This window comes from Camelus ferus, chromosome 10 (genome assembly GCF_009834535.1).
Source record: "Camelus ferus isolate YT-003-E chromosome 10, BCGSAC_Cfer_1.0, whole genome shotgun sequence".
Classification (NCBI taxonomy): Eukaryota; Metazoa; Chordata; class Mammalia; order Artiodactyla; family Camelidae; genus Camelus; species Camelus ferus.
The window spans coordinates 58,216,658-58,244,341 of record NC_045705.1 but is presented as its reverse complement, the minus strand read 5'-3'; the positions used below and the strand labels follow the sequence as shown (position 1 = coordinate 58,244,341).

Genomic DNA, 27,684 nt, shown 5'->3' with positions numbered 1-27,684 from the left:
TTGATTTTAGTGATTGATATATTTCATTTAGCTTATTATACCCAAAACGTTATCATTTCAACATGTAACCAATGTGAAAAGTTAATGAGATATTTTACCTTTTTTGTTGTACCAAATCTTCAAAACCCAGTGTATATTTTACACTCACGACACATCTCAATTCAGACGAGCCACATTTCAAATACTCAGTAGCCACTCATGATATGATTACAAACACTTGTTTAAGATTTCTTTACAATTCTCCTTGTCCTTAGAATATGTCCCTCTTAGGGGTATACAGTGAGGCCATTATTAATTCCAGGAAAAACAAAATATTATGCAAGAAAGAAAATGTAATCACAGAACACTATTAGATGTTAACTGTAAACAATACTTTCAAAGTCATAAAAATGTAAGCACTGAATATTGATTTAACCAAAAATTACAACAGGAGGATGAGGGAAGAGAGCTAAACCTTCATCTTTCACAGAAGAAATCAATAGGTAATGTCTAAAGTGGAAGTAACCATTTTTTTTTTAACAGTCTGAATTTGTTAATGCCATGGGACAGTTTTCTCTTTCTTGGGTCTAGTTTCCATTTCCAGCTCGTTTCCATTTTGTGAATTTAACACTTATTTCTCTACTCCTCCTCTCCCTGCTCCCACCCCCCACCCCCACACTCCTCCTGAGGTGAAACTAGGGGAAATGGAGAAGCTTCTTTTACTTCAGCGGGGTTATGATGTACATGCTTTTTGGGGGCCCCTCTTCCCTGACAACCCCAACTTGGACCATGCGCCATGCTTGTCCTCTGGGAGGCAGGCCCTCCAGCCAGGCATCCCTCCTCAGCATGTGTGTAAGTTCTCTGCCCCAGAAGATGAGCTGGCCGAGGACAGGGACGGGGATCAGCAAGTCTTGGAGGAGGAGGAGACATTTACCAGGTGAGCAGGGCAGGGGGCAAGGACACTGGGCACAGAGGGGCAGCATGGACAAAGGCATGGATCTGCAGTGCACCGAGGGCCGGTGGTTACTCCTCAGAGACGCTGTGCAGCTGCTCTGACTTTCCTGGCTGTGCAAGACATAGGGCCATTTCCTAATCTACTTAATAATAGGCGAACACTCTGGCGTCTGCTCAGCCCTTGGTCTCGAACAAATGAACCCAATTAAAAGCCATCATAGGGGAATTCAGGGGAAGAGGAAAAAGTCATTGATCAAATTAATGCCCAGCTGCCTTGGGGCTGGTTTGTGACCTGCAGCAGAATCCTTCCTCCCACTCTGCCCTAGACCTGGGGACCTTCCAGTCACCCCTGGCTCCATCCTCCACTCCTCCACCCTTCCACCGACCAGCTGAGTGGCACCTCACTGGGCCTCCTCTGGATCTGGGTTTCACTGCCTGCCAAACCCTGCAGGAAAAAACTGTCAGGTATCCTGTCGGCTCTTCCTTTAAAATATATCTGGCATCAGTCCATTTCTCACCACCTCCATTGCTACCATCTGGTTCTAATCCTCTTGATCTCTCGCCTGGATTCCTGCATTAGCTCCTTCCTGCTCTGGCTGCTCCCATCCTTGCCCCACTATAGTTTATTCACCACCCTGCAGGCAGACTGAGTCTTCTTACAGGGAAATCAGGTTGTATCTCTGCCATGACGTTCCACCTCATTCACTGCCCTACAGACTCCCCCAGTCTCGGGCCTCCTCATCTTCTGTCCTCACTCCAGGCACCAGCCTCCTTTCTCCAGCAGCCAGACCTTGGTGCTCACATTCCCTATACCTGGAAGGCTCTCACCACAGACAGCCCCTCATTAACTCCCACACCTCCTTCACGTCTGCTCTCGTTTTAGCCTCTCCCAAGGCTTCACCTGACCACCTTATTTAAAATCCCATCCTCCCTCCTCTCCCAATCCCTCTTCCTGCTCTGCTGGTTTCACCACTTGCCACCTACTAAAACACCACAGAATTTACATTTTATGACATCTGTTGCCTTTTGTCTTTCCCACCCAACTAGGATGTAAACTCCACAAAGGAAGGATCTCTCTTTTTAATTTACTGACAATTTCCAAATACCTATACCAGTATCTGGAACATAGTATGCATTTGGTAAATATTTGTTGAATAAAGAATGAATGAATCAATAATAATAAGGTTCCTGCCTCAAGGGCTCTTGTGAAACTTACCTGAAATAATTAATTTGACTTGCTTTGCAAAGGAAAGGAATTATATAATGAGTACCCACTGGTACTAGATGTTTTGCAAAACGGTTACATGGTTTATCTCAATTATTCCTATGAATCTCATTCATTCAACAAACAATTATTGTGCACCAACTATATACTAGGCTTTCTTCTGGGCACTGGGGATAAAGTAATGACCAAACTAGACAAAGACCCCTGTCCTCTGGGAGCTTTCAGGAAGAGACAGACAATACAAATAAAATATGAGGTGAGTATGATTATCCCTTTTTTTATGATGAGGAAATTGAGGTGCCAGAGGTCATCAGATTAATGAGCGGCAGAGTCAAGATTCAAATGTAAGTCTGTCTGACTCCAAGGTTTATGTGCTTCTGTGCCTTGTGGATGAGGGTGTCTGGGTTTAGGTGGAATTAAAGCTTGTGGATGAGGTGTGCAGGTCTAGAGTGAGGACGTGGGGGGTGCCTGGAGGGCTGGCTGAGACTCCCCCTTCACTCTATGCTTCCCACTCCATCTCAAGGGCCTCCCCTTCCTCATGACTGAGAGTCAGATGCATTTGATCCGCTGCTGTGCTGGTGGGATCCAAATTACAGGCATCTCATGGGTGGTGGGTGAGCCCTAACTTCGGGGGCTGCTGGGAGGACCAGCTGAGCTCCATCACACCTCCCAGGAGATGGAGTCCAGTTGTGGAGGCTGCCATGTGAGGCAGCAAGGACTTCTGGGGGGCTACAGAAGGGCTTCCAGTGGGGGTGGAAGCATTAGAGTTGGGCAGGGGAGGGAGCTGGGGGTACCAGCCTGGAGAAGGGCCAACTCCAGGTCATGGTCATATCCTCCCGTGGCTGACGTGGGCTGAGGGCAGATGTGCTATGTGCCCCTAGGGCTGAGCTGGGGAGACAGGGCTCCCATGAGGAGGGCCCTCCCACAGGGATGGGGGGCGCCTAGGAGGAGTGATCTTTCCATCTCTGGAGGTGGGGGGAGGATACAAATTATGCTGGGGTGTTAGGGAGGTGCAGAGGGGACTCTTGTTGGAGGGATAGACCTTATCAGAAGCCCCACGTTCAGAGAGGGGAGAAGATTCTGGTTTCTCTTCAGAAGAGCTCCCAGACCTCTCCAGCTGGCCCTCAAGGCCTACAGTCTAGCTCCAGGTTTGCAAGCCCTCTCCTCAACACTCACCAGGGCTTGGGTGTCTTCCTGGCAGCCAGTGAAGGTGGGGGACACCATCTGGGGCCTCCTTGAAGGTAAGCAGGAAGTCAAAGGGACACCCACAGTCAGAGGCTATCATGGAACTGTCCTCAGGGACCCGCCACTCCTGGCAGAACCAATGAGGGCCAAGTCAGCACCTTTGAAACCCCAAGCTGGGACACTGGGCCTCTGAGGTGCAGTGCCCTGAGGGTGGAGCAGCTGGGTCTGCCCCTCAGTCTTGCCTTCACAAAGCCAGCAGCTGCACATGGTGTGTTCCTCTGAGGCAATAAAACACCCCACAGTTCGGGGCTTTGTCCTCGTGCCAGAGTGCAGCATGTGGATCACATAAGGGCTGTAGGACTCTAGATGGGAAGTCCCTGTGAGCCCATGGGGGTGAGTGTGCTGGAATGGAGAGCTGAAATGTCACCTGCTCTCACTCACCCAGGAAGAGGCAGCACCCTCTTGACAATGCTGATCAGCCCGCACCATCAGGAACAAGGTGCAGGCTTATTACTTGCTGCAGCAAATACTTCCCATCAGGGGATTTCCTGGGGTGTCCCCAAAGGAGGGAGTTAGGGAAGGGGTGCTTATAGGGTTGTGAGGGCTGGAGTTAGTCAAAGGATGGTCTTTGGCAGAGATCGGTCAGAATTTGCAAAGCAAGGAGCTGCTGGAACAGTCAGCGATCCTATGTTGAGAACACAGGAGTCCTCGTGGAGTGTTACTATGAGATCAGTTTGGTTGTGGTCTTCTCTTGGACCATGTGGGTCTAAACACACAAGTGTTTACAGGCGTGAGCTTAACTAGTCTGAGATGGACATCATGGCATCGTCAGGCACTGTTACCTGTTTCGGAAGTCAGGGTATATTTTGCAAATTGTGTTCCCAGTTTCAATTCTCAGTCCTACCCCCATCTCACATTCCCCAACCACCAGGCTGCCAGTGGATCATTTTCTTCTCATCACTGCACAGGTGAGGGTCTGGACCCCAGCCCCGATTCCTGCCTCTGCTGCCAGCTCTGGACACCAGGGGGCGGCAGGGTATCATCCAGGAACTCGGGACCCACAGTAGTAGACTAAGCAGCCAGGGATGGGAGTTGAGCCAGCACCCATAATGAAGGAATAGGTATGAAGTTTTGAACTGTCCTGTTTGCTTCTCTTTGCTCCCAGGAATTCTGGAATCAGAGAGCAAAAAGGGGAGGAAAAATAGGGAGTGAGGAGGGAGAGAAACTGAAGGAAAGGAAGGAAGAATGGGAACGGAGGAATGGAAAGGGCTGGCAGTTCGATCCTCTCCCCACTCCCATCTTTTCCTGCCATCCAAGCCCATCTGCTTCCATCTCCTAGTCTTAGTCTGACCTCCTGGCATCCCCTCCTGATCCCTCTCTTCCTTCTACAGGCTGGCCACCCACCTGTGGCCCTTTTGTCTCCAGGTATCTGTGTGGTCACTGCCAGGACTGCCCCTCCCCTCACACACACTTACACAGGCTGTGTGGTGACTTTTAATTTCCTCCCCCACATTTTGCAATTGCTTTGGTCACAAAGGCTGACTAACAGTTTAATCCCACAATGAGGTGGGATTTTTCATGTGGCTGCTGATTTGGAATTTGGCTTCGGGACATAAATCTGAGGACACACAGAGGGTAAAATACCCACTTTCTAAAGAAATCTGAAAACCATTGAGGTCAGACACCTTCTCAGAGTTTATTACCCTAGCCCTCTACCATCCTCCACTCTGACTCTACAAGCTGAACATCTGACATCTCTGCAGTTGTGAGTTCCCAACCTAGTGGGAATGGGGAGAAAGTAGGGAGAGGGGAAAAGGGCTTCCCCACCCCCAAGCCGGGGAAAGGATGTTCTAGGAAAATCACTCAGGGAGGCTGGGGTGTGTCAGTTAAGAGTCTCAGCCGGAAAGATGGGGCATACTCAAACTGGGTAACTTTGGGATAGTTTAATGAAGAGATTCTTTTACAAAAGTGTGAGCTGGTGTTTGGGGGACGCCATGCAGAGGGGCACTGATGCCAGGTTGTCATGGCCAGAGAAGCAAGGACAGTAAGAGAGGGCTGTGGCAGACCTGGGGAGGACCCACCAGTCCCTTTTCTCCTTACCTTGTCCAACACCCAGAGGAGAGGGGCACCCAAAGGAGGGGGAGCAGGGTCCTCCCAGCACTGGGGAAGAGGAGGGAGCAGTAAATTAAATAGAGGATTGGAATTTTAAACTGCAATGAACTTTAGTTGTTAACCAAAAGTGACTCAAAGCTTTGAAGTTTGCCAAATATGTAGTTTATAGAGGGGAAAAAGGAAATTAGACATCATCCGGCAGAGAGCATTGATGGGGGAAAACAGAAAGTTGCATATTTGTGCCTTACTTCATTCTCACTGTTCAGCAACCTGGGAAAGGAGGTACTCTCCTTTTTACAGTTCCATTTTACAGATGAGGAAACTGAGTTTGCCATCACAGAGCTAGTGGTGGCTGAACTGGGCCAGAACCCTGCTCTTCCTGCTTCCGCTTTCCTGGGTACCTCAACCTCTTTCTTTCCCTGAAGCTGCTACTTGGTAACTCTGAGTTCAATGCAAGCTAAAGCCACATTTGGTAAACACAGAACTGAACAGGGAGTTCCAAGCTCAGAGCCCAAGTTATATCCCCTCTCACCCACGTCACTCGGGCTTCTCCCCAGATGCCCACCCCAGGCCTTCCGAGGTGAGCACTCATCCCAGGAGGCACAGACTAGTGCAAATGAAGGCAGCTGAGGCACTGAAGAAGTCAGAGATCCTGGCCTCACATGTGGTCTCCATGCTGACCGCTGTGTGACCCTGGGTGAGGCACAGCCCTCCCAGAGCCTCCAGTCCTTCTATGCAGCCAAATAATCCCTGGGGTTGCTGCCAAGAGGCGAAATAAATTCCAACTGGTCGTGTCTCCCAGGGGACTCACGTGCTGTTTCACAGTGGCCTTGAGGAGTAACAGCCCCAGGAAGTGATGCCAAGCTGTGGAGGTGAGAAGCAGAGCAGGAAGGCCCAGAGGGTAGGGGCAGGGGAGATATTTTGGGGCAGGCGGATCCCTTGGTCACCACTGGACAATGGTCCAGGGCAGTCACTGTGCTGGAAGTGGAAAATCCTTTTCTGACTCCAAGGGCTGAAAATAGTCTGGGGTGAGCCCCTGGGGACTGGCTGGGTCTGGCTCATTGTTTCTGATTGGGATGGGGCTGAGACTGGACACCTGGCTGAGTGGAAACCCAGACAGAAGCAAACTCTACTAAAGAGGCTTGGGCCACTGTAGAGCGGCTGGATAGAGTCAAGGTCCGTTGCATTTGGGGAAACTGGAAACTGAGGCCCAGAGAGAAAAAGGGATTCACCACATCACATGGTGCATCAGGGCAGAGGAGGATGAGCTTAGCTTCTGGGGCTCATTTCCCCCAACCCTTCACCCCCCACCACAAGCACATATGCCTTGGGAAGGCAAACACATCCCTCACCCTGCAGCCCATCACTCCTGGCCAAGCACAGGAGGCAGAAGCATCAGACATTCAACTGGTTCTACTCCAAGACACTACGTGGTGCCAGTGGAGTCACTTCACCTCTCTGGTCACTTGATGCCCAGGGGAGACCAACTGCCCCACTCTAGTCCTCAGAACTGAGGGCTCAGGGAGTCTTGGGAGTGCCTGGGGAAGCAGCTGTGTCTTTGATGAAAAATCTAGGCAGCTGCTGCCCTGAGGTAGGGAGAATTGGAATGTGGGAGGCAAGGTCTCCAGGCTTTAAAGTGACCCAGAGAAGGCAGGCAGGTGATCTCAGGTCACATGGCAAAAACCACCCATCCATTGCCTGCTGTGGCCCAGCTCCAGGCCAGTCCTCCAGCCCTGAGTCTCTGACTCTTGGTTAAACCAAGGGTGGCTGCAGTATCCTGTGGTGGGCACCACCAGTCAAGGAGAAATGGCTAAGCCTGCTGCCATGGGTGGGTGGGAGCCCTCGAGTCCATAGGGACTGACTCTGGAAGCTTGATATCCAGGACATCCTCCTCGTCCTCCACCCCCTGTCACTTTTCCCTGCTGCTTTTACACTGCCAGGCACCTGGACAAGGTTCTGTAAACCCACACGGGCTTGTGAGCCTGAAAGCCACCCAATGCCAGGCAGGGCAGATGGTGGTCCCACATCTTACCCCAGGATGAAACCGCTCCCTCCTCCCGCACCCCAGGGAAGCCTCAGCCACAGCAGACACCCTGTTGCTCACTGGCCAGACACACTGTCCTTTCCTTCAAATCATTTATCTTAAGGTGGTTACATAGTAAACTGTCAACTTCAGGATGACAGGGTCCAGCTGGTTTGCCTTCGTATTCCCTTGGCACAGTGCTTGGCGTGTAAATGCTTATCATGTGCCAGGCTCTGTTCTAAGTGCTTCATGTGTATTAATTCAGGTCAGCCTCCTAGTACTCCACATGGGAGGTAGTATCTCCTTTTAGAAATGAGAAAATAGAGGTGCTGCAAGATTAGGTGCCTAAAATACCACAGCTGGGGGAAGTGGAGGCAACATTCAGACACAGGTGGTCTGGTCATAGAATTGGTGCTCTTAAACCCAACCTCACTGATGGCCTTTCATCTTGAATCATGTGAAGGGTCGTTTACAAACTCTCCTGCCCTGCAGGGGTTACTAGAGGCATGGGATACTGGAAAGGGAGCTAATCTGGGCATCAGATGGACCAGGATTCAATCTTAACTCACCCATTTACTGCCTGTATAACCTGGAGCAAGTCCTTAACTCTCAGAGCCTGTCCCTTCATCTACTAAATGGGGAGCATCATGTTGATTTCACACAGTAGCAGTGAAGAATAAATAATATAATGGATGTGAGAGGGCCCTGCATGGTACCTGGGATGTGGGCCAGTACCTCAGCTCCCTTCCTCATGTGCCTAACTCTAAACAGATCAGCCCAAATCTGCCATGACAAGAGTGGTGGCAGAGGGGTAGCTTTGGTGGCTTGACCTGGTCTAAGACTCGAGTAACTGTGTCTAGAGGACATGTTGGTCAGGGCCTTTCTGAACCTTGGAGAGTAAGAGTGGGAATGTCTGTGGGATCCCCCCTCCCTCTTGGGCCCAGGGATAACTGCCACTCAAGCAGAGAACCCTATGTGCCAGGGCCCCTGCCCTTGTTGCACAGACCTCACTGAGACCAGTGCTGTAAGCCAGTCAGCAGGCATTTACTCCTCCCATCCTGCTCTCCCTACCATCCCGGCCCCTGGGTTCCTGGCCTCAGCTCCCCAGCTCCTCCTACAAAGTGGGAAGAGCTGGGACAGAGTGGGTGATGGAGGATTCCCACAAAGGCACTAACCTGCACTAAAGGGAACAGAGCAGCTGGGGCAGCCTGAGCCCCTGGCGTACATCCAGGCACCATGCTGACCTGCTGAGTGACCTTGGGCAAGGCCCCGCCCCTCTCTGGCCTTGAGTCTGCAGCTGGGCTGAATAATCCCTGGAGTCCCTGTCAGGGGGTTGTGCCCTTTCACAGTGGCCTTCAGGAATCAACAGCCCCAGGAAGTGATGTCAGGGTGAGGAGGTGGGGAGAGGGCAGGGAGGCCCAGAGAGTAAGAGGAGATATTTTGAGAGCAGGCAGGTCCCTCCACGTCACTGCTGGACAATGGTCTGGGGCTGGGAGGAGTGGAAAATCCTGCTCTTACTTGGGCTGAAAATAGTACCAGGCAGCAGGGTCAGGAAACTCATCCACCAGGTTGGTGGCCCAGGCACTGAGCACTAAGGCCAGATGTCCATACCGAAGGGCCAGGCAGTTTGATTGGGGTCCAGAGGGGCCCTGGGCCTGTCCGTGTTTCTCTTAGGTCTCTGTTCCCCACCCTACTAGTGCCTGCCACAGGATTAGATGGCGAGTAAGCCCCTCCTGTCCCCTAGGTCCTGTGTCCTTAGAAATCTCAGGCTGCTGGTTCAAGGGAGACTTCCTGGTGCTAGGCCATGGTTTGGTCTCCATGTGTTGTGGCCCTCAGTTCTTGGGGTCTTCAGGGCAGCTTCTGGAGGTACCCCTTCTGAAAGGAATGGGACTAGAGAACTTGGGCCCATGGTGGACACAGCCCCATCCCCAAACACAGATGCACAATCAAGAGCCCCAAAAGTCATGATGTATAGCTCTCTGCCTCCGGGTCTGAGCAGGGCTGAGGGTGTCAGAGCTCAGCATTACACTCCTGGCCAGCAGAGGATCTTATCTGGGTAGAGGCTCCTTATAAACTGGGATGGGGTTCAACCTGAGCAGTAGCTAGTAGGAAAGATAGGCTCAGGCCTGCAAGAAAGGTTCAAGGACAGACTATAAGATATCATCACAAAAATACTAACACTAATGTAGACCCTGGCTATGTTATCAGAAGTATAGAACCTAGAATGTGAGGGGTGAGCATTTCACAACTACTTCAGGCAAGTCACCCACATTGCACAATGCAGAGTAATCATTTGGGTCATGGCTTGTGACAGGTCCCTGTCACATGGGGGCGCTCTGGAGCTAGACTCTCAGTAGAGCAACCTCTGGGGGAGCCGTTTGGGCCAGGCAGAGCAGAAGGGTGGAGAAGTCATAGGAGGTAGGTGGAGGTGGGGTGGGGAAAGAAGGACCTTCTCTCAGGCAGAGTGGGCCCATAAGGCAAGGGCTCTCCCAGAGGGGGAGAAAGTGAGTCCTTATTCTTGAGCTTAAGAATGAGGTCTCTCAGCTTTGCTCTATTCCTGCCCAAAGGCTAGGGCTGGGCCCTGTCCAGATGAACTCCACCAGTCTGCAGAGTGGTTCTGGCTGGACCCAGAACCTGTTCCAGGTGAGACTCATCTCCCCTACACTAAGCCCTGACCCACCCTGAGCACTAACCATATGCCATGTAGTTAGGTTTTCCCAGGAGACAAAGGGCTGGACAGGAAGGGGAGTGTCTCCCTCCCACACTCATCCCCAGTGCAAAGGAAACCTCATGCTCAGGACAAGAAGGGAGCCCTGACTTGGCCTCCTTGTGACCCAACCCCAGCCTCATTCCAGCCTTGAACCTGGGTGCCAGCTGCCCAGCTGGCTTCCAATTCTTGCACACCCTGCTCTCCTGCCCCTACATCTTTGCCTTAATGCACCCTGTACCTGGATGTTCTTCTCTGATGAAGTGCTTTCCTCAGACACCCCCTGACTCCAGGAAGCCTTCCCTGATGCCCTGGTCCACAGCCTCAGCCATTCAGCATTATCCAGTGGTGTGCTGGAGAAATTGTAGCTGCTTACAAAAGCCAATTGTTAAATTTTCAGGAATTTTGCAAGGAGGTTGACATCACATTGGTAGTCTGAAACCGGCCATGGTAGGAGTATTTGTACCATGGCAATTGGCAATGCTACAAATAAGGGGTTCTCGTTACTCACCTGAAGAGTTAGTTAAATGGTTTAACATTTATCAGCACATGATTGGTTGCCTCCTTTAAATCCTAAACTGGGGGATCTTGATCTTGTAACCCTATCTGATTCCTCTCTGCACCCAGCAGAGCCAGGTACAAAAGCCAGTTAACTTTAAAGTGGAGGATGACCTGGGGTCTGGAGAGGATAGTCCCGATGTGAACCACCACTGAGGCCCCTAAGTGGGAAGGCAGGTGGCAGAAGAGAACAGGTTGGAGAAAGGACACTGGTGTGGATGGCAAGAGTTTCCCAGGCTGTATCCCCGTCCTCCAACTACACAACAGGGCCTGGCTCAGCATGTGATAACAACTTTAGTAGAAGTCACAGTCTCAGATTAGCTCCCAGCCTCCAGATGGGTTTATGACATAAATTCCCAAACATTCAGCCCTTGGGCTGGGGGACTCCGCAGACCTGAGACCATGGTGGCACTCAGACCACCTTGACCCACTGTGGGAACCTCTTGCTCAGCCCTGACTCCTTACCAGGGTCCTCTGGTCAACGTGTGGCCCCACGCCTCCCAGAGAGCTGAGGCTCAGGCTTGGCTGAGTGACCTTGGTAAGTTACTTGCCTCCCTGGGCCTGTTTCTCTACTTGGCTTGATTGCCTGGGCTCCAGCCTAGGTACCTTGGCAGGCACAGCCAGGTATTTATGTGGGAGTCAGACCAGGGGCAGCACTGGCCCTGAACCCTTGCCTTTCTTAAAACCTTATTCCCCAGTTCACACATACAAATGGTGCCTGGCACTGTGGGGACTTTTGAGCTCCCTGGACCACAAAGAACAAACCGAGCCCATGCCAAATGACACAGCACTGGACTTGTGGCTCCCTTGACCTTCCGGCCTGAGTCACTGATGGTCCATATCTGGGGAGACTGTCCCCTTTGAATAAGTCTTAGTTCCTACACCCCAGTATAAATTTGTGCGGGTCTGAAGGGTTCAGGTCCTACAGCTGGATGTCCTTAGTATTTTCACCACCGGCTGGTGTGGACTCTGTCTGCCTAGAGTCCTCACTCCTGGCCAAGTCTCCTGTCCTCTTAGTGTCAGTTCTGTCAGGACCTGCGCAGACCCAGCCTGCGGCGAACCTGGATGGGAGGAATGGGGTCTGTGGGTGGCTTGGCGTCCCGGGCAAAGCGCACAAGCCTCTGCCCAGCCAGGAAGTAGAGCACAGGGTCCAGGCAACTGTTGGCACTGGCTAGAGGCCGGGTGATCTTGTAAGCCATATTGATGGCGTTGAGGGTGTGGCAGCTGAGGTCCAGCGTGCGGAAGGAGTAGTAGAGGGTGCGGGTGACATGGAAAGGCAGGAAGCAGAGGACGAAGACAGCCAGCACCACGGCGATGGTGCGCACTGACTTGCGTTTGGCCCGTGGCAAGCCTCCCATGGTCCCATAGGCTGGCTTCAGCAGCCGCCGAGCCATGAGCACATAACAAACGAGGATGACAGCAAAGGGCACCACAAAGAGCAGGCTCAGCATGACGGAGCTATAGGCCACGAAGTGGCTGAAGAGTTGGGGTGCTGAAGTGTCGTGGCAGGTAACGCGGCCGCCACGTGCACTGGTGGTGACAAAGTACAGCACTGGGGCCTGGCAGGTCAGCACCAGGACCCACACGGCAGCTGCTACCCGGCGGGCATAGCTGGCCCGGCCCCAGCGCAGCGAGTGCAGTGGACGCAAGATGCCTAGGCAGCGGTGCACGCTGATGCAGGTGAGGAAGAGGATGCTGCAGTAGAGGTTGGTGTAGAAGAGGAAGCGCACCAGCTTGCAGAGCACCGTGCTGAAGGGCCAGTGGTCTCCACGGGCGTAGTAATAGACCAGCAGGGGCAGGGAGGCCGCATACAGCGTATCCGACACAGCCAGGTGGAACATGTATGTGGTGGAGGCGTTCCAGGTCTTGAGGCGGCACAGGAAGATGTAGAGCGCCGCGGAGTTCAGACACAGCCCAAATACGCACACCAGGCCATAGGACACAGGCAGCAGCACGTACTTGAAGTTCTCATTGAAGCGGCACTTGTAGCCCAGCTCATCCCCATCCCAGGTGCCATTGATGGTGTCATTCCAGAGGCCCAGGCCTGTGGCCATCGCCCTGAAGGGAAGGGGGTGGCAGGGAGAACAGCCATCAGGGTCATGGCCGGGGCCCAGCAGGGACACCTGACACACCCACCTGAACAGGGCCATGAGGGACACCAGGTGCCCATAGACTCCCTTGGTTAAGATCTGCCCAAACTGCATTCAAGGCGTCTGCTCCATCTGACCTGCCTCTCTCCCTGGACCCAGGACATCAGAACCCTGGAACCTTAAGAATGCATGAGATCCATGAATGTCAGGATCATATAATTCTCACATTTTAGAACAGAGGTGGGCAAACTACCTGCTGAGGGCCAAATCCAGCCCACCCACCAGTCTGTTTTTGTAAATAAAGCTTTATTGGAACACAGCCATGCCCATCTGTTTATGTAGTGTTAGTAGTTATGACAAAGACCATATATTCCTCCAAGCCTAAAACACTTACCATCTGGCCTTTAGAAAGTTTGGCGACTCTTTGAGACTCTCAAGGACAGAGTTCTAGACTATGACTGTGAGCTCTAGAATCTGAGGATCTGGGGCTCTCAGAGGGGAACCATCTCAGATTCATGCAAAGGGGCTTTCAAGGCTGACTGGGTCCACCTCACACCCAGTGCTCATTGCCTGTTTCTGGCCAGTGGGCAGCCCATACCTCCCTGGAGGCATTAGGAAGTTCTTTCTTTTGGCTCATCTTTCCAATCTCTGGGAGGCTCCGGCTCTGTGCCTGGTATTTTGGTATTTGAAGGAGTATTTCCAGGGGTCTCCCTCGTCAGTCATTCATTCACCTCTCAGCAAATATTTTTTAGGCACTCCTATTTTCTGGCACTTTCTGCATCTGTGAACAGAAGTCCTGCTCCCTGGCCTATGAGGCTACCAGATGGGATAGTGACCTTCCTGAAGATTCCAGGTAAGTCTAGGGTGGAGGTGGGAGTAAGGGCGGAGGGGAACTTCTGCTGTGGGGCAAATTCAGCCTCCTCCAGGCCCGCCCAGCTTCTTCACACATCATCACTACCTTGACCTTCTCCGAACTTGTCCCTGGTGGGCATGTAACACACCCAAAGGGCCTGACTGCCCAGAGAGTGAGCACCTGGAGTCAGGACATCACCTTCCTCCTCTCCCCACCCCCTACAACATCACCACTTAAGGCTCTCTTTCAGCTGAGAGGCAGGGGGCAGATATCGCAGTCTGGAGGGCAAAGATTTGCCCAAAGGTCCCAGAAAGCAGGCTGGAAATCATAGTGGGAGTCCCAGATGGGCAGGTTTGGGACAAATACAAAGAATAACTTTCTAACAGTGTGAAGGGGCAGAGGGAGCTGACATTTTTCAAACCCCACTACTATGTGTGCTGTATCAATGTTACTTCATTCCATCCTTACAACATGCTTCTGGAAGCCAGGCTATCTACCCAGATTTCTGATAAGGAAGTTGAGATACAGATCATTCAAGTAATTTGGCCCAGGTCACGAGCTGGGGATGGGCTGCAATTCCTGTCTAGGTCCATCCCACAATAGAAGGCGCTGTAGGAGGACGTGGTGAACTCCCTGCTTATTGGGGTGTGTATACAGCTCTCCAGCAAAGTCTGCAAAGGGCTCATGCCCTGGGTGCAGGGGTGTGTCTGGGAGGACAGAGAGGGCAGATGACGTGTGAGTCCTCCTTATCCTGAAAATCTAGGGCTGTACAATCCCCTTCATTTTGGAACCTGGGGTCCTGAGAGGCTGGGACTCGGATTCTGAGGGGCCTGTGACATCCACTCCCTTAGATTCTGAGCTTCCCACCCAGCCTGGCCTCCCAGAAGTAGCTCAGAGTCCATGAGATTGAGATTAGGGGGACTTCCCTAGCTCCTGCTGTCAGCAAAAATGCAACCAGGAGGCAGGGAGCCTGTACCTGTGAACTCCCTCCCATGGATACAGGTTCCTCCCCAAGAAGCCAGGTCAGATCCAGGGTGAGGATGCAGGTAAGGGGGTAACTCTGGCAGGACCAAGCTGCTGGGACCCCTCTCGCCTGGAGCCAGAGGACTCAGGACTCACCATTAAAGCATTTCCTGCATCTGGCCCCTGCTCCCTGCTCCCCAGTGTTGTCACTGTCCTTGCTGCTGGAGTCACTGCATCAGCCTCCCTGTCTCCAGCCTCAGGCCCCCCAGTCCAGAGGGGTCTTTGGAAAAGACAAATTCATTCCCCTGCTTGAAACACTCTGTGGTTCTTGTCTGCTCTCAGGAAAAAACCCAGTTCCTCAGTCTGGTACCAGAGGTTTTCATAATCCAGCCTCTGTCACCAGCCCCACTCCTTGTGACCTGCAAGTTCCCTGAATGCATCCAGCACATTTCCTCTCCCAGCCTTAGTTCATGTTGCTCCTTCAACCTGGAATCCATTCAAGACCCTCATCTCTTCACCTTTTGAAATTATAACTCTTTATCGTTCAGTGCAGCCAACTCCAGTGATTCAGAAGAACCTGGCTTCTGGAGCCAGACTACCTTTGTTCCTTCAGATGCAAAAATGAGGTGATTAATAGAACCTACTATTAATAGGGAGGAATTTGTGTAAAATGTTTGGAGTTGTGCCTGCCACACATGTAGGTACATTCTAGTGCTATGTGCTTCAAGGTTCTGCTCAGACACAGCCTTTTCCTGAAATCTTTGGGATGCTCTCTCAGGGCTTTGGTGGAGGAGTGACAGAGGTCCTCGCTGGAGGCTGTGGAGTCGGTGTGTGTGGTGGGCCAGGGGAGTAACACCAAGGCCCAAGCTGGGGCCAGGCCTGGGGACCTCCTGAGGGGAGAGATCTGAGAGCTGTTTAGGAAGGAGGCTGGAGAGACTGGCCCAGAGTGAGTCTGGGTGGAGGAGGGGCCGGGATGCCTCAGGCTCAGGGGTCGGGAAGAGGGGAGGGAGCAGGTGGGAGACAGGGGGAATTCACTGTCAGAAAAGGTAAGTGTGGGGTGCCCAGAAGGGACGTTGTGGCATGTAGGGATGGGGTAAGGCTGGGACCATCAGGTCTGGCACTTTGGGAGGTGGGCAGAGTTGTTGGCTCACAGAAGCTGCAGGAGGCCCAGGTGTGAGACTGAGGAGCTGCTTGGGGTCAGGGAGTGGCAACCTTCCCTCTGGGGACATGGGCTTGGGGTACCCAGCTCTGCAGCAGAGCCCCAAGTGACATCAGGTATTTCCTGCCTCCGGAGGCTCAGACCTCTCATGGGCTGAATCCCCTAGCCTTGTAGAACTGTGGCCCTAAAACTTACCCCACAGGGTGCTCTGCCCCACTGGGGACAGGGAGGGTGGCCCCCTTCATACTCCATGCTCAGGGCACACACACCCAGTCCCGGCTCCACACCCCGGCTCTGCTCAGGCCCTGGGGCTGAGGCCTGGAGGATCTCTTCTCAGAGTCAGGGTCAGGGCCCTCATCTTCCTTTCATAGTCAACATCTCATTGCTCTACACAAAGAGTTTCTAGCTAATTACTAACTCCTGGTAGAGTCTCTGACACTGCTGAGAAGGGTGGAAACTCCCCTAAATCTCTCATGAACCAAGGGAGCTGCCCTTTCTACCTGTTTTAAGACATCCTGGCCTCCACCTTCCCAGGCCAGCTGGGGACTCTATTACCGTGGCCCCCAGCCAGACTGACCCTACCGGCCCTCTTTCTCCACAGGCTGGCCCACCAACTTGTGAGTACATCTTTCCTGACTTCCCCCTCAAACCTCTGGCTCTTGCTTATAGAGACAGCCAAGTCCCCGTCCCTTTTCCTCGGCCCTCTCCACTGCCTCTCCTGACCCTAGATGTCCTTGGGGCCTCATCCTTAACTCCCCAGAGACCAGCTCCCACCAAACTTTATCCAACTCCACTCACCAGCCCCTTGTGCCTGGTTCTGGCTGGCCCTGCCCTGAAGAGCTCCTCATCTGGAGGGAGATGTGAGCCATGCAAGTGCCCTGACAGGCTTCCCAGCCTTTGTTCTTTCAGTCTGGAAAGCCTTTCCAGACCAACCCACACTGCACTCCATCCTGCCCATCCCTCAAGGCTCTTCTCAAATGTCATCTCATCTCTGGAGCTCCCCTCCTCCAGCCTAACCTCCCAGGGCATTCCATTGTCCTTCCACCCCTCTACCCCAACACATTCCAGGTGCTCCTAGAGGACTAGGTCCATCTAATTCCCTTCCCTGTCCCTATCATCCAGCAAGAGGCCTGAGCCAAAGCAGGTGTGACGTGAGTGAGAGAATGAATGAATGAGTGAATGAAGCAAGCACAAGAGGCTATGGGAGCCCAGAGGAGGCTGAGCTTTATGATAAAGGTTCTCCTTCCCTTATTTCTCTGATGGCCTTTTGGAGAACAATGATGTTTAAAGTTTCCTCATTTGCTGACCCTAGGTGGCCAAGGATCACACCAGCCCTCCAGGGGTCCAGCTGGCCTGAGGTCTGCTCCTTCCCTAAGCAGGCCCTGGACCATCTCTCTTTCAAGAGCCCTGCCCTTCTCTGGACAGATCAGGGAAATGTCAGAGGGAGGGGAACTGGACCCGAGCATTCTGAAGCCGGGTCATCTGTCTGAGCCACATTGCTTTGTCTCACCCATCTCTGGCTCAGGTTGTGGGTCAGTTTGGATCAGGAGCTCCTGATCCTGGACCACCACCACCCTTCACTTTGTAGGGGCCAAGCCTGGGCTGGGCAGCTACTCTGCAGCATGATCATTTCATCCCTCTCCTCACTCCTTGGCAGATACTGCCATAGCGGTTAAGCTATTTGTTCAAGATCACACTGTTGAGAATTGGAAAAACTGGGCTTGGCACCCAGGACTGTCTGGCTTGGAAACTAGAATTCATCACAGCCTGGGATGAGAAGGGCATGGATCCCCTTGATCTACCCCCAGTTCAGCATATACACATGTGTCAATGTGCCTGCCCCAGCCTCCCAGCCAGTGGACCCCTTCCTCATACACTCATACCTGACCAGCCCCTGCTCTCACTGTTGGGATGCTCAGCGTTGGCTCAGGTTCCTCACTCATGAATGCACACGCCAGGACAGGGCTGCAGGGAACTCTGTGGGAAACAAGAAAAACAGGTCCCCCGGCCTGGGCCTCGCCCAGCTTCCAGCATTTCTCAGAGCAGGCAGTGCCGTGGGCTCCTAAGACAGGGAGGTGGAGACAGCACGGGCTCTGGGTCACAGGAAGTCAGTCAGGCTGAGCCCTCTACAGGCTGCCTCATTTGCTCCAAGCTTGGCCTGAAAGAGGCAGAGAGGTGACCTAGTGTACTCATCTCAGTAGGCAGGAGTGCCCTTTCCCCAACCACACCCACTAGCCGTCCACCCTCAGCTCACATGTTCCAGGGATGGTTGTTCCCAGCCTAGATCTCCCGGCACCCTCTTTTACAGGAGGGTCGTTCTGCCAGGGAAGTTTCCCCCGACACCCTGCAGAGCTGAGCTGAGCCTCCTGTGCCCTCTCCCTTGGTCCTGGTCTGTGCTTCAGCCCCACGGCAGGAAAGAGTCCTTGTCGAATATACACTCAGCAGTATTTTTGGCCAGCACAGTTTTGCTCAGGCTGGGTCTCCATCTGGAGTACCCCTGTTCCCTGATCCCACCTCTAATCATTCCTCCATAGGTGTTGTAAACACACATGGACACACATAGGCGTGGACACACCCAGACACACAGAGATATATGTAGTCACACTCAGATACACAATACAGACACTCTCTCGTACACACAGTCTTAGACAGTCAGGGTCTGGAAGTGCCTTTAGAAATCACCTGTGCCAAACTCCTATTTGACAGAGGAGGAAACTGAGGCCACAATAAGCCAGGGACAGAACCAAGACCAGAACCCAGGTCTTCTGGATTCTGGCCTTGGTTTCCATCTTGCCTGGGGGCCCACCACACATAGCAGGCACAGGGCTTCAGTTGGGAATGGTGACCTGGTGGAGGAACTGCTCTTTGTGGGCGGGTCCTAGCATCTACCTGAACCTCAGACAAATCTCAGAGGAAAAAATATCCCCTTCCTTTATCTACGGGTTTCATTTCCCTACAGTAGGGGAGTGGGGTCTGAGAAAGCTGAGGCCAGCCCCCAAGCTGAAAGTACAATGCAAGCATTGGGGAATGTGGGGAGAGGAGATGGATGGCTGCAGGAATAGGGTGGCGGAGGGGCATCGGGAAAGACTGGACCACCATTTCCCAATGCACCTTGTCCCAGGAGTCTCAGGCCGACGTGGACCAGTGGGCTAGTAGCTATTTGCCAGTCTGCTCTAGAGTCTAGTGACAAGGTTCTACCCAGGGTCACACCCAATCTTCTCCTCCTTAGGAGTTGCTTTCACTCAAAAGCCTAAGGTGGAACAAGACACTCTCAAAGCCACACGCCCATTTCTGAAAAGAGCCTCAACCACCCATCTTTCCAGGCTTCAAAGCTCCAATATATCCTTGACAATCCCTTTCCCACTCATGTGAAATCATCACTCACCAAGCGCAGTTATTGTAACCAATGCAGACGCCCCCCCCCCCCCCCCCGCGCCGGTGCCTCAGCCTGCATTTCTCCTCCAGACCATTGCACAGCCTACTTACTGGTCTCCTTGCCTCCACTCCTATCCCTCCTGGCCCTGGCTGATCTGGTCCCCACTACCCCTCCACACTGCCCTCCCTCTTTGCCTCCACCTTCATCTTTCTGTCTCCAGCACAGCAAAAGCAGTCCCATGGTCATATCTTTGCTCAAGGACACCCTCCCTATCTTCTAACAGCTATATCACAAGAGTTGAGGGCTTTCTCTGTGCCAAGTTCCATGTTAGGTGTCTCCATCGACCTCTTCTCATTTAATCCTGAGAAGCTCAGAGAGGCTAAGTGACCTCTCCAGGGTCACAAGGCTAGCAAATGGCAGAGCAGCCTTGATCTGTCTGACTTTAGGAGCTGTGCCCCTGACTGTAAACAGATAGGGGAGGGAGTCCCTGGAGAAAGAGAATCAGGCATGGCTTTCTTGACATAAGAGAAGTCATTTTAGGCCTGGCATGTAAGCCTGACCACAATGCTTGCCCTTGAACAGGTCTCAGCAATTAATGATCTTAAGGGCAAGACAAGTAGCAATAGCAAATAATAAATCAGTTGAAAAGACTCCCAGTTCTATTTCGATGGTAAAGATTAGCCTGAAGCGCTCAACCACCAGATCAACTGGAACCTAAGGAATGATGATGTTGACATTTTCTGATCCTGGAAACTTCAATCAACTAAAGCTTGGACTTTGTCAACATTTACCCCAATTCTATGCTGAATTCTCTGCTCAAACACCTTCATGAATATGTATGTACCCTTAGCTGAAAACTTCCCCAAGTTTGCTGTTCAGGGAGAAACGGCTTTGGGAAAAATTTCCGGTGTTCTCCTTAACCACTGCAAGTAATAAATCCTTCCTTCTCCCACTCTTTGGCTTGGTTGTATTTTTGGCTCCACACCCACCAAGAGGCGAACACTGTTTTTGGGTAACATGACTACTACTTCATACCCTACAAAGCCCATATCATCCCCTCCAAGAAGCTCCCTGACCAGCCCTCTTTGAGCCCCACAGCTCTGCCTGTCTGATTAGTTCCCTGCCAGAGGGGAATGCCCTACTGGCAGGGCCCAAGATGTGCTCTTCCTGGTGCTTCCCTCATTGTGAAACAGCCATGATGGTTATTGTCCCCATCTCACAGTTAAAAAAGAAAAGAAAGAAAGAAGGAAAGAAAGAAAGAGAGAGAAGAGATAGAGAGAGATGAGAGAGAGAGAGAGAGAGGAGAGAAGAAGGAGGAAAGAAAGAAAGAAGAAAGAAAAGAAGAAAGGAAAGAAAGAAAGGAAAGAAAGAAGAAAGCAAAGAGAAAAGAAGAAAAAAGAAAGAAAGAAAGAAAGAAAGAAAGAAAGAAAGAAAGAAAGAATAGAAAAAGAAAAAAAGAAAAGAAAAGAAAAGAAAAGAAAGAAAGAAAAAAAAAAAAACTCCAAGGCCAGAAAGGGTAGTCCAAGATCTCACCCAAGGTCACCAGTAAGCCAAGGTCAGAGCCAAGCCTAGCATACAGACTACCCATCCCCTTGACGGGGCTCTACCTCTAACCCACACAGGGTCTTTCTCCTGTGGCCCCAGGTTAGTGAGCCCAAAGCCAGGAGGAGTGGCTGAGGCAGTTCCCAGGCTGGATGCAGAATTTCCAGGGTGGTTGGACAACATTCCAGGTTCTCCATTAGGGTGGCTCCAGAGTGTACTGCCTGCTTGCCACCCACCTAGCGGGCCCTGTCCAGCCTGGCAGGGGAAAGTGACCTGTCACCATTCTGGGAACTCCTGCTGCCTGACTCTTGCTGGGGGTGGGGTGCTGTGAAAGGAAACAGAGGCCCTGGACCCAGAACACCACGGAGGGGCAGAGGAGGGCACTGGGTGGGTGGGAGATCCCAGTTCTGCCATTCCAGCTCAGTGACCCGAACAAGCCTCAGCTCCACAACGTGACTCTCAATTTTCTTGCAATCTAAGAACAGTACCAGCCTCATAGGTTGTCAAGATAGCTAAAAGAGATGATTTAGACTCATTTTGTGTAATAATTAAAAGAGATGATTTCGATAGGTGGAGAAAGCAGGGAGGATGGGGGTATCTCAGCAAGATAAGAGGGGCAGGAAACCCACAGCTATTATGGGCAGAGTAACAAGGCTGACCACAGCCAGACTGACTACATGTCCAGGTTCCCACACCGAAGGCCATCCTCAGAATGGAGGGCAGCCTAGAGATCCCCAGCAGGACTTAGACCCCACCCTATGCCTTCACTCACTCACCCTTTACAGAGGCTCCCATATCTATGCCTGGCCCTGTGCAGGGCACCTGGGGACTCTGAGATGGGTCAGAACCTTCTGTGACCTCAAGGAGCTCACTATCAAGATTGGGGGTGGAGGGGAAGAGTATTGGGGAAGACCCAGAAATAGGCAATGATAACTTAGGGTGATCAGGGCTGAAGGAAGAAAGAGGGCCCCTAATGGGAATAGGGGTGGTCAAGGAAGGCGTCCTGGATGAGGGGACATCTGCATTTTGGAAGATGGGTGGGAATCAGGCCAGTGAAGAGAGAAGAGGAGCAGAGTGAGCAAAAACTGGGGCAGGAGATCATGTAGTATGTTTGGGGAATAGTCAGTCATCCCTATGGCTTGAGCGGAATAGAGAGGGTTGGGTTGGAGGACAGGAAGAATCTTGAAAGTTACCTTCTGCCCCTCTTCCAAATGTCCCCCATAGGACTGAAGGCCAGTAGGCCCCCAGGCATGACTGGTGTGTTTTCTGTACTATAAACACTAGGGCTGGTCTAGGGAAATAGCTGAGGGGTAATAACCTCAGATGTTATCAGCAGGTGCTGTTGCAGTGCAAAGCTTCTGCAGCATCCTCTGGAGGCCCTGGGTCTCTGTAGCCCCTTCTGGAGCCTATCTCCTCTTGGAAGCCCCCAGGACCTCAGCCTCAGGGGCCACCCGCTGGTGTTGAGCTCAGAGCATCTGAGTATGTGGGTCTCAGGTCAGCCAGGCTGGTCCTCCCCAGTTACAGATCAGGAAACCAAGACTCCTTAAGAAGAATGACCTTATCAAGGTCTGGTGTTCTAATTATTTTCAGTGTGGGGTTAAGCACCCCAGCCCCACTTTGGGGTAGGACTCCAGACCATCTGACCCACCTCTGACACAGCCCAGCCCAGCACAGAGCGACAGAGACACGTTGCTAAACTGAGCCAGTTCAGGAACACAATGCCCTGGACCTCACCCTGACCCATCACACTCAACTGCCTCCAGTCAGACTCAAGAGGCAAGGACCCTGGGTTCAGTTTCCAACTTGGAACCATCCAAGCTGTGCAATCTTGGTCAAGTCAGTTCCCCTCTCTGAGCCTCGGGTTCTTCACTGGTCAAACAGGGCAAATCACTGCTACATAAGACAGCTCATGAGGAATGAGTAAGACAATAGGGCAAGTGGGTACTCCATGGGGCTAGCAAATCATGCACTGTCCTGTAGCGGGGGGCTGCATCTGTTGTTCTTGGCAGAGAAACCCTGAAACACTTCTCAGCAGGGGGCCTTCCCGAGTGACCTACAGGAGGAGCAGGGGTTATGGTCAGAGCAGTCAGGGAAGGCTCCTGAAAGAGGCCTGTGATCAGGTCTGCAGAGAAGCAGGGAGGGTCCAGTTTGGGAGGAAGAGGGGGACCCTAAAATAGAAAAAGGGACACAAATGTAGAACAGGATACAAATGAGTCTGTGATTCTGAGACTGTCCCACTACAGTACTTCCAGGCTTTGGAGTTCATTGGCTCTTACAGTCCAATTCTGAGTCTCTGGTTCTAGAAGTGAATGCTGAATGTTTCTTTAATTCTGTTACTCACTCCTGATAGACTTTGGTTTTGAGATTCTTAGAACGACAGGAGTCTGGACTCTCAGAGTAACACAATCATAAATCACCTTCCCAGAAGCCACAATGTCTCAGCAAACACTTGCCAATGTCCCCATGTGCTGGACCCCAGAGAGACCCTGCAAACTCAGACTCAGATCAGACTTGGTCAGGCCCTTGAGGAGCTCCAGTCTGGATGAGGAGAAAGATACAGACATGGGCCAAGTCCACTTAAATTTTTATGCCATGACCAAGGGAAGCCCAGGGGGCGTGGAACCCACAGTAACCCCTAGCTGGCCTGAGGAGGTGGTCAGAGAGAGCTTTCCAGGGGTCATTTGAGCTGGGACTTGACGGATGATTAGGAGTTTGTCAGGTGGACACAAAGGGAGGAGAGCACTGAAGGCAGAAGGAGAAGCATGTGCAAAGGCTCAGTGGGGTGACAGTGTGGGCTATCAAGGGAAGGCCTGGTATATATGAAGCTGGAGTGGAAGGTTAGGTGGCACAGAATGTGTGGGAGCCTCAACCCTGAGGACAATGTGGAACAATGATAGAGCTTAAGCAGGGAAGGACATGGTCAGAGTTGACCTTTGCAGAGATGGTGCCACATAGATGGTGGATAGGAAAGGGGAGTCAGAAGGCAGGGAGGTCGAGGAGACTACACAGACCATGGTCTGGTGGGAAGATCCAGTCCCTTGGCCCTGGATTCCCTGTGAGATGAGAAGTATCCTTGCCAGCCCACAGCCAAGCCATAGCAAGCCTCCTCCTCCCGCAAGCTGGGTCTGAGGAAGCTGGGGCTGAGGAAGCTGGGCGCTCACCAGGAAGCCACAGCAACACCAATATCCTCCTCTGAGGCAGGGGGAGAGGACTGGGCTCCAAGAAGTCTGAAGGAGGCCCTCCTCCCATGCTCCAGGGCCCAGGTAGTATCATTATCACTGCAATGACAGTGACAGGGTACCAGGGTACAGGGCCAAGGAGGAAGCAGCTGCCCAGAAGAGCCTAGGATGCCCACCTTCCCAGCAGGGACTCCAGCTACTCACCGGACCAGACACATCTCAGGCCCAGGAGACGGGGTGACAGAGGAGTGGAAGAACTCCTCTGCTCAAGAGCCAACTGCAGCTCTCCATGGAGTAAGGCCTCCCCCTTCCATCATATGCTCACTTTCACCTGGTCACTCATTTCCCAAACACTCCCTGGCACCCTCTGCCTACCCTGTGTTGGGTGGCGTGGACAGGGAGCGAAAGCTGGCCTGGCCTGGCCTAGTCCTGCAGCTGACCTCCAGGAGGAGTGCAAAGGTCAGGGAAGGCCCCCATAGCCAGCCTCCCCACATCAGGGCTGGACAGCTGGGAGAGGCCTGAAGACACAAAGGAGCCTATAGACCAAAGGTGTGGACCAAGGTGTGGACCAAAGGTGTGGACCAAAAGGTGCACCAGACACACCCACGGAAGGACATTTGGAGAGAGGAAAGATTCACTCTACTCCCTCTCACTCAGATCAGCAGAGGTTTCTCTGGCCCTGTGGCAGCTGGAGTAGGCAATATCTTATCAGCAGCTGGGTAACCAGACCTCAAGCAAGAACTAAAGACATGTTTTCAGGGCAAGATTCAAACTTCCTTCAGCCTGAAAGCTAGAGGACCAGGCCTTACCCAGACGGGGCTTCTGTCTGGAACGGGGAGGGATAAGCTAGGGCAGGTAGGCAGGAACCCCAGGTTTCACCTCTGCTTTGTGACCTGGGGCAAGATGCTCTCTGAGCCTTTATTTCTTTATCTGCAAAACGAGGACAATAATTCCTCCCTCATAGGGTTGACGGAAGATAAAATAAGGGACATTTATAAAATGTTACTAGTAAGCTATCTCTGCAGAGAGGGAGCAGGGGGAGAAAGGAAGTCAATAGCTAAAGTTCCAGTAACCAGCACGATTGATCCTGTGCTACTGTACTTGTGCTCTAGTATCACCCTGAAAATGCATTTAGGTCTATGAGTATCATATGTCTCCCCTGTGTATGCACTTTACAGCTTACAAAGCCCTTGCCTGGACACTGTCTCAAGAGTCCTCATAGCAATCTTTCATTCAAATACATAAGGATCATCACGCCCAATTTACAGATGGCACAGTTGACACCGAAAGGGGCACAGTGGCTTCTCACAGCCAGGAAAGAAGCCAAATCAAAGCACTCACGGGGTTACTTATGGGGCCTTGGTGATGTTCTCACACTCTCTGAGCTGATCCTTGGAGGATCAAGACTTCTCAGAGCCCTGTGCACCCTGGGCAGGAGAATGACAAGAATGGAGGGGCCATAGCCTCACTCTACAGTCTCAGCTTGGCAGCCATTTGGGAGTGTCACCCACTGTGATCCTCCAACCCCGCTGGCCAGACCCCAGGACAGCCCAAGGCAGGAGGAAGTAGAGAGTAACAAGCCTTTTGTGCCAGGGCCTTCCCCACACATACTCTCAGTTCAGGACTTCGCTTGTTCTGGCCTTCTTTTAGAGGCTGGCAGGGCAGGAACTGCCCCAAGGCCACCCAGCAAGTTGGGGACAGAGCTGGGGTGAGATCAATCTCAAGCTCTAACTGTCCTCAAATTCTTCAGCAAGAGTATCTGAGAACTCAGAGAAGTATCTGGCCAAGGGGGCAAGGGCTCAGAGTTTAAATAATGCCTGGATGTTTCTGGTGTCTATATCACAAATGTCCTGACCTCCCTATACTTAACACTACTCAATTCATTCTCCACAGTGTAGCTGGAGAGATCTTTCTGAAATGCTGCTCTGACCATGAATCTGCCCTGTTCACAAACCTTCCATGGCTCCCTTTTGCCTATAAGCCGAAATCCAAGTTTTTAGCTTGCACACTCTGAGTCCCGTAGTGCCCCAGGACACACTGTTATAACAATCTGTGCCACCCATTCTGATGACCGGATTCTGGTTTTCCCTTCTTTGTAATGACATGGAGCTGCACTATAAACAGGCTTTCATGGGGGAAGCTGGGGACAGCAGGCAGGAGTTAAAGGCTGCTGCTGCTCTCTCAGCTCAGCTTGGCCCTATGTAGGGTCCTGGCAACACCAAAATGAGTAAGACCCAGTTCCTGCCCTCCAGTGGTCTCCAGACCTTGGGAAGGAGAAGAGAGACAGAGACCATAACAGTCTAAGGTGGGACCAGGGCTGTCAGTGTTAGGACTGCAAGAGCCCAGAAGAGGCTCCAACCCAGCTGGGGAATCAAGGAAGGCTTCCCAGAGGAGGGGACATCTGAGCTGGGCCTCAATGCTAGGTAGTTCTCCAACTGAGGAAGATGAGAGTAGGAGGGCATTTCAGGCAGTGAGCATAGACTATGCAATGGTCCAGAGGCAAGAAAATGACTAGTGTGCACAGCAGATTACATGCATTTACTAGAGGGTGAAGAGTTAGGCAGGAGAGGTGTCTGGAGAGGGTGGCAAGGACCAGTTCTCAGAGGCCTTGAGTCCCAGGCTAAGGGATCCAGGCTTGGACCTGTGTAAGTCCCGTGAAAGTTTAGCTCAAGGAGGAGAATGGTTGGGATTTGGATTTCAGGAAGTTTCCTCCAGGCACTGACCCTCCTACCCTCAAGCAGTAAGCCTGCCCAGGAGGACACTGGTGCTAAACATGACCCACACACCAGCTCCTCAACAGCTCTCAAGTTCCACATCATTATTATTCCCCTTTTACATATGAGGTCACTGAGACTCAGAAAAGGGATGTGCCTTGCCCAGGGTCACACTGTGCATGGCAGGATGGAGTATGGATCTCTGGGTCTCCAGAGAGCTTTTGAGGGCCCTGTCTGCTCAAAGACTCTCCTTCCCAAACACTCCTACACATAGATAGCTGAGACTTTATCTGGGCTCCACCCTGGCCCTCAAAAGCTCCTCATTATTCTAGCCTAGACACAAAACAAAACCGGCACTTCACGCTGTGGGCCCAGGGAAGCTGAGGATGCATGCTGAAAGGAAGAGCCCCCACAGACCCCTGAACAGTCAGTCCTGGTCTGCAGTAGGGCCTGGCCCTTGGGTCTGGGCTCCTGGGGGGACCCTAAGCCTGCTACAGCCTTAGTTGGGGAGAGGAGGGAATACAATGCCTTTCTCCCGACTGACCCTTCCTACAGCAGCCTGCCAGATTAAAAGTCCCCTGACAGAGGCTTAACTGTCCTTCCAGGCCACTGCCCCAGCCCTCCCAATCTTGCCGAAGCCTAGGAGAAGCTGCCACCCAGAGTGCCCCTGGAGGTAGGGGGCTCAGCGGGACTCCAGGTTTGGCCTGTCTCTGGCCGTGGTTCCATGCCGCGAGGGCACCCACACCAGAGCACTCAAACAAGTTCCACAGGTTCAGCCTCTCAACCCCGCAGGGGCGCACGCACTCAGCCAGTGACACCCAAACTTTCCCAATACGCGAACACACACTCACCAGGGTATCAGTCCACATTCCGCAAGATCGATGCTCCAGTGAAAACTGAGCTCCACCATGGACCCGATGGAACGCTCACACAGGCCCAGAACCGTGCCCCCTCGGCCAGCCTCATGCGCGGCTCTGCCTGCCTGGCGCCGGACTGAATCGCCACCCGCCGCGTTCCCGGGCACGCCCGCCGCCCTTTCTCCGCCTCTGGCCCCTGTAAACTGCC

General features: G+C 52.4%; 1 protein-coding gene across 1 annotated transcript; it reads right to left on the bottom strand.

Moving 5' to 3' along the window:
* On the bottom strand, positions 1 to 27,684 carry P2RY2 (purinergic receptor P2Y2). The gene is made up of 2 exons (XM_032489321.1): positions 27,471 to 27,684; positions 1 to 12,801 (listed from the first exon to the last, which is right to left on the bottom strand). The coding sequence occupies exons 1-2, from the start codon at positions 27,527 to 27,529 to the stop codon at positions 11,772 to 11,774; spliced, it is 1,089 nt and encodes a 362-aa protein (XP_032345212.1). The 5' UTR covers positions 27,530 to 27,684; the 3' UTR covers positions 1 to 11,771.

Bases quoted from the DNA above. Each gene is read 5' to 3' on its own strand.
- P2RY2 (XM_032489321.1), bottom strand. From the start codon at position 27,529: ATGGTGGAGCTCAGTTTTCACTGGAGCATCGATCTTGCGGAATGTGGA. The intron at 12,802-27,470 runs GTGAGTGTGTGT...CCTTCCCTTCAG, and splicing joins GAATGTGGACTGATACCCTG to GGCGATGGCCACAGGCCTGG.